This window comes from Oryzias melastigma, linkage group LG16 (assembly GCF_002922805.2).
Source record: "Oryzias melastigma strain HK-1 linkage group LG16, ASM292280v2, whole genome shotgun sequence".
Lineage (NCBI taxonomy): Eukaryota > Metazoa > Chordata > Actinopteri > Beloniformes > Adrianichthyidae > Oryzias > Oryzias melastigma.
Window position 1 is genome coordinate 28,057,724 of NC_050527.1, and position 6,481 is coordinate 28,064,204.

The 6,481-nt window shown below is 46.0% G+C and overlaps 2 protein-coding genes across 4 annotated transcripts in view; both read right to left on the reverse strand.

The window, feature by feature from the left end:
- The window catches only part of pogzb (pogo transposable element derived with ZNF domain b), a 17,046-nt gene extending 13,861 nt beyond the window's left edge, over positions 1-3,185 (reverse strand). Inside the window, exons 1-3 of one of the 3 annotated variants that reach the window (XM_036215786.1) lie at positions 2,878-3,185; positions 1,153-1,262; positions 1,002-1,082 (exon numbers count right to left, since the gene is read on the reverse strand). In XM_036215786.1, the coding sequence (XP_036071679.1) occupies positions 1,002-1,082; positions 1,153-1,258 (187 nt within the window). In that variant the 5' untranslated portion in view covers positions 1,259-1,262; positions 2,878-3,185. Of the gene's footprint in view, positions 1-1,001; positions 1,083-1,152; positions 1,711-2,877 lie in introns of those variants that run through there. The other 2 variants (XM_036215787.1, XM_036215788.1) reach the window with 2 other exon arrangements.
- sostdc1a (sclerostin domain containing 1a) overlaps positions 1-6,481 on the reverse strand; it is a 441,057-nt gene that overhangs the window by 65,503 nt on the left and 369,073 nt on the right. The gene's annotated exons all lie outside the window — the stretch shown is intronic.

Genomic DNA, 6,481 nt, shown 5'->3' on the forward strand with positions numbered 1-6,481 from the left:
TGGACCACGCCCCCGACACCATCCTGCATCTCTGAGTGAGAGTGATTCCTGCTGGGTCGTCTGTCCTCCTGCTCCTGGTCGTGGACTCCAGTTCTTTTTGGGAGTTTTTCCTTAGTGTGTGTGTGTGTGGGGGGGGATTTCCTTTGTGATTTTGGGCTATATAGATAAAAATGAACTGAATTGAATACAAGTGACCTGGTTGTAAGGCCACGGCCCTATCACTGGAAAGCGGTAAACAAAGCCCCCCCCCCATCAGCATTTATAGTGCTAGTGGGGTCAGTTCTAGTGTTCTTGAGGACCAACCCTCCAAGCGGAGGATACAGAGGGTTCTGCGTGGTGCTGTGGAGAAGTCCTTTTCTTCATGACGGTGCGCTCTGAACCACAGAAGTTTACATTTAAATGTAAGTCATGACTTTATGTTGTAGCATGACCTGTTGAAAGTTATCAAACCGATGTTACGTATGTTCAAGCACTGGAATATGCGCTAACTGACCGGCGATTATTGATGATGTCATCGAGAGAAAATGACGTCTGAATTCTGAGAGTATTTTTCCATAACTCTCCGATTGGAGGGATAACTGTAGGGGGGAGGGGGGTTCAGATTGGGCATAAAATAGTCAAACGTTTAGGAAGGGGGGGTCAGCAGGCTCCACCCACTTTTATTAAGGCATCTGATTGGTCAGTTGATACTTGAATGACTCGATCAACAGAAAAAAAGAGGATTAAGAAGATGTTAAAAAAGTATCAAGAGTCAGAACGTTGTTGTGATCAATAGAACGACCGGTAACAGGTACTTCCTGTATGGAACACCAGGGGGCGGGGTCAAGATGTTCACCTTCATATTTACTCAGTGGTTCTGATCCACCAGCACAGAGACACACAAGAAACACTTGAAAATATAAACCCACAAAACTACAAACACACACAAAAGTACCAACAAACAAATAAAAAACACACAAAACTCCCGGCACACATGAAGCTGAATACAATGTGAGTGTTACCTGCAGAGCGAGGGAGAGCAGGTGGAGGTGTTGTAGGGGGCGGAGTCTCTGAGTCTGGCATAGGAGATGGACAATCCTCCACTTCAGACACACAAACAAACAGGTGTTTGTGCAGGAACTTCACCTTCATCCAGGTGTGGCGGCTACTCACCTGGCTCACCAAAGTCCATGAAGTCGTCTTCCTCCACGCTGTCGTCCACCTGCTGCCACGGCTCCAGCTCCTCCTCTTCACACTCCATAAACAGCTCCGTCTCCATGTTGCTATGGAAACCAAACCATCAGCATCCCTTCCTGGATCTCTGAGCAGCAGTTTCGTATTAACCCTCACCTGTCGGAGGATTGGGATGAGACGGCGTGAACTAACCAAACTGGAACTTATGGAAACGTCTGCAGCGTCTCTTCAGGTGCTCGTTTGGAGCCACGACAGGCACCTTCACTTATACAGACGCCGCGGTCTGGGGTTCCAGGCATTAAGCGTGTTTGAGATGACCCGGGCGAACCCAGCGCTCTGCAGCTCGCCTGCAGCGTGGTGCATGCTGGTTAGTTTCTGTGACCGCCGTCACCAAGTATCGCGAGAAAAGGGCGGGTTCAAGGCGCCTTCCTAAGCCAGCGCAGCCAGAAAATAGGTGTTACTGGCTTCAAGCCGCCTTGAGGACTACAAAACAATGCATTGTGGGAAACTGTGTCCACACAGTTCTTGTAGTTCCTTGTGAAATAACTGGCGCTAAATGAAGGACATCTGTGTATTTTTTTACTCTTTCTGGAAGGTAGTGAATCACTGATGAAAAATAAACACGATTTGAAATAATCTGTGGTCATATTTGTTATTGTCGTCTATAAAACTTAACTTTAATTTCTATTTCATCTGTTTATTTGGGACAGTGCAAATGAAATGAATCCAGCAGCTATTTTTTTTATCTTTTTTACTCTGAAAGATGTTAAAAATAATATAAAAGACACAACAGCACAAATCATCCTAGGGGGAGTGGCTTATTAAAATTCGACCTAATGTTGAGGACAACCCCCAACTCCTGGATCTCGTACAGTCTTGTCGTTCACCTTCATCTCAGGCGCCTTTCTCCGCCCCCTCCAGCAGCAGCTTGGTCTCACCGACGATGCAGGAGAAGCGCCGGGTCATCTCAAACACACCTATTGACAGTACCAGAGAACTGGACAGAGCCTCTGTGACGTTTACCTCCGGCTCCAAGCAAATGAAGCCAATTCAGCCGCCATCTTTCAGTGATATAGACCCCGCCATGTTGGAGCCAGATGTTGGAGGTGGGGGCCAGTAGGCTCCACCTACTTTTACTGAGGCATCTGATTGGTCAGTTTATAACTAAATATCTTTTTAAGACGATTAAATGTTTCAGATCAGAACGTTGATTCCGACCAATAGAATGACTGATAACAGCTGTTATATACATAGAGGTCTAGAGGAGTTTGCAGGTATTTCCTGTTTGGAAAACCGGGGGCGGGGCCGATCAGTCCAGTGCTCATGTGCAGTCACTGGGTTGAAGGGACGTTTTTTTTTTCTTTTCGCTCGCCCCTCTGCGCACGCGGTGCAGTAAAAGCTGTGACCGCGGGGGGCGCTCCCCCCGGCGGCTGAACTCTTTTTGTTTGAGAAACGCGCCTTAGCTCAGCCGCGGGAAGTCTTCCGACCCGCGCAGAGGCGGGAAACCCGGACGGTCCACGTAAACGGCAGCGCCGCGGGTCACTTCAGTCAGAAACCGTCCCGGATTGGGTCGGAACCCGTCGGTTCGCAGCCGCGCCGCGCACTGAGTATGCGCGCGCCTGCACCGCCCCCCCGGCAGCACCAAACTGGTGCACGGCAGAGGGGGCGGGTCCACGCTGACGGACTGGGCCGGACCGGACCTACCTGCAGCTAGATGGCCGGGCCTGGACGGTTCTGCCGAACGGGTTTCCTTCAGCCGCGTTTGGTTCGGCATGCAGGGGCGGGTCTTCCTCCCCCTGCGCCCGTCACAGCCCGTATTGTCCAGCACGCTGCATACGTCACTTCCTGTCAGAAACCGAATTTGTGTTGTTGTCTGGGTGGGCGGAGCCACTCTCAATTACGTCACGAACACAGGAACATTACAGATTTTTATGAAGTGAGTTTTCTTTGTGGGGAAAACGAGGATGGACTCACTACGTCACCAGGACACGCCCCCTTATCGTACGGACAGAGATCTGCATTTACATGCAGCTGTGATACCTGCAGCAGCAGTCAGCAGGCTGCGGCCAGGATGACGTAGCAGCTCCGGATTGGCTCTTACAGCCTTCACTCACCCCCTCCCCCTCCCGAGGCAGGTCTCGTTTCCGCTCCACTCCACACACTTCCGGTTTCATGGAACAGTTTAGAGGAGATCAATTTGTTTGGTTTTCTCCAGGTTTATAGACTCACATCTTTAATGTAGCCGCGAGGGGCCCCAGCCAGGGTCTCATTGTGCCGGTCCCAAGCCCGGATAAATACAGAGGGTTGAGTCAGGAAGGGCATCCGGCGTAAAATCTTATCAAATCAAATATGCGAATCAGATCTACGAATCCATACCGGATCGGTCGAGGCCCGGGTTCCGAAGACAGGCTTAGATGGAGGAAACTGATTCGCGGTGGCGACCCCTGAAGGGAGAAGAAGAATAGAGTCACATCTTTATCACACCATTGTTCCTTTATGTTCCTCATGTTCTTCATGTTCTTCATGTTCCTCATGTTCCTCATGTTCTTCATGTTCTTCATGTTCCTCATGTTCCTCATGTTCTTCATGTTCTTCATGTTCCTCATGTTCTTTATGTTCGTCATGTTCTTCATGTTCCTCATGTTCTTTATGTTCGTCATGTTCTTCATGTTCCTCATATTCTTCATGTTCTTCATGTTCCTCATGTTCCTCATGTTCGTCATGTTCTTCATGTTCCTCATATTCTTCATGTTCTTCATGTTCCTCATGTTCCTCATGTTCTTCATGTTCTTCATGTTCTTCATGTTCCTCATGTTCCTCATGTTCGTCATGTTCTTCATGTTCGTCATGTTCCTCATGTTCTTTATGTTCGTCATGTTCTTCATGTTCCTCATGTTCTTTATGTTCGTCATGTTCTTCATGTTCCTCATATTCTTCATGTTCTTCATGTTCCTCATGTTCCTCATGTTATTCACGTTCCCTCATGTTCCTCATATTCTTCATGTTCCTCATGTTCCTCATGTTCCTTCATGTTCCTCATGTTCCTTCATGTTCCTCATATTCTTCATGATCCTCATGTTCCTCATGTTCTTCATGTTCCTCATATTCTTCATGTTCTTCATGTTCTTCATGTTCCTCATGTTCCTCATGTTCTTCATGTTCCCTCATGTTCCTCATGTTCTTCATGTTCTTCATGTTCCTCATGTTCCTCATGTTCTTCATGTTCCCTCATGTTCCTCATGTTATTCACGTTCCCTCATGTTCCTCATGTTCCTTCATGTTCCTCATATTCTTCATGTTCCTCATGTTCCTCATGTTCTTCATGTTCCTCATATTCTTCATGTTCTTCATGTTCTTCATGTTCCTCATGTTCCTCATGTTCTTCATGTTCCCTCATGTTCCTCATGTTCTTCATGTTCTTCATGTTCGTCATGTTCTTCATGTTCGTCATGTTCTTTATGTTCGTCAAGTTCTTCATGTTCCTCATGTTCCTCATTTTCTTCATGTTACCTCATGTTCCTCATGTTATTCACGTTCCCTCATGTATCTCATGTTCTTCATGTTCTTCCCGTTCCCTCATGTTCTTCATGTTCCTTCATGTTCCTCATGTTCTTCATGTTCTTCATGTATCTCATTTTCCTCGTGTTCTTTATGTTCGTCATGTTCTTTATGTTCGTCAAGTTCTTCATGTTCCTCATGTTCCTCATGTTCTTTATTTTCGTCATGTATCTCATGTTCCTCATGTTCTTCATGTTCTTCATGTTCTTCATGTATCTCATGTTCCTCATGTATCTCATGTTCCTCGTGTTCCTCATGTTCTTTATGTTCGTCATGTATCTCATGTTTGTCATGTATCTCATGTTCCTCATGTTCCTCATGTTCTTCATGTATCTCATGTCCCTCATGTTCCTCATGTCCCTCATGTATCTCATGTTCTTCATGTTCCTCATGTTCTTTATGTTCGTCATGTATCTCATGTTTGTCATGTATCTCATGTTCCTCATGTTCTTCATGTTCCTCATGTTCCTCATGTTCTTCATGTTCCTCATGTTCCTCATGTTCTTCATGTTCCTCATGTTCTTTATGTTCTTCTTTTATGTTTCTTCAAGAGACCCACAGTGATCCCAGTTTGGAGGTGGACTGGACTAGGGAGTGGGATGGTGAGGTCTTTCTGAGCCATCACACATCAGCTAGTGGAGGGCTGGGATTTTTGTTCTCCAGGAGGTTTGTTCCTGTTACTACAGAGGTGGAACATTTTCTTGCAGGAAGAGTTTTTTTGGTCAGAGCTGTATTTGAGCGTTTTTCTGTGCTCTTGGTGAATGTCTATGCTCCTACTGTTGGTGCTGAGAGGACGAGTTTTTTTGTACGACTGAATGACAAATTGGATAGCTGTAGTTCGGAGGACTTTTTATTTTTTGGGGGGGATTTTAATTGCACAGAGTCTGAGTTTTTGGACCGCCACCATACAGAGCCTCATCCAGCCTCACAGCACGTGCTGAGGCAGCTGGTCTGCTCTCATGGCCTGGTGGATGTGTGGAGAAGGATGCATGCAGACTGTCGGAAATATACTTGGTCCCGTATTTATGGCAATAGGTTGTCTCTTGCCCGTCTTGATCGTTTTTATTGTTTTAAGCATCATTTTAATGTTTTTAAATCATGTGATATTTATCCTGTTGCTTTCACTGATCATTCTCTTGTTGTGTGTGATTTTTATGCAAGAGCTTTTTCACCTAAAAGTGCGTATTGGCATTTTAATTCTGTCTTGTCACTTGATGCTGGTTTTAAAGATGCTTTTAGGTTTCTTTGGAATCTTTTTAGACACAGGAAGAATGATTTTAGTTCTCTTAGGCAATGGTGGGACCGTGGTAAAAGTGAAATTAAGCTTTTGTGCCAGCAGTACACTCTCAATGCCACGCGTGATTACTGTTGGTTTATTAAAGACTTGGAGACCGATATTGTGGGTTTGGAATCTTTAAGTGGATCCAATGACAATGGTGCATACATTGACCTCCTCAAATCAAAAAAGTTGACCTTGGAGCGCCTGCTGGACTCTAGAGTTCAGGGGGCTCTGGTCAGGTCCCGATTTCAGGATGTAACTGAGATGGATGCTCCCTCTAGCTTCTTTTTTGGTTTGGAGAAGAAGCATGGACAGAATTAGGTGATGCACTCCTTGTTGTCTGAGTCAGGGGAGGAGCTGTTTGGACCTGAACAGATCAGACAGACTGTTTCTAGTCCAAACAACATGGCTGGTCTCACCACAGTCTTGTACACCTTTCCTTTCATTTGTGCTGAAACTCTTCTGTCACAC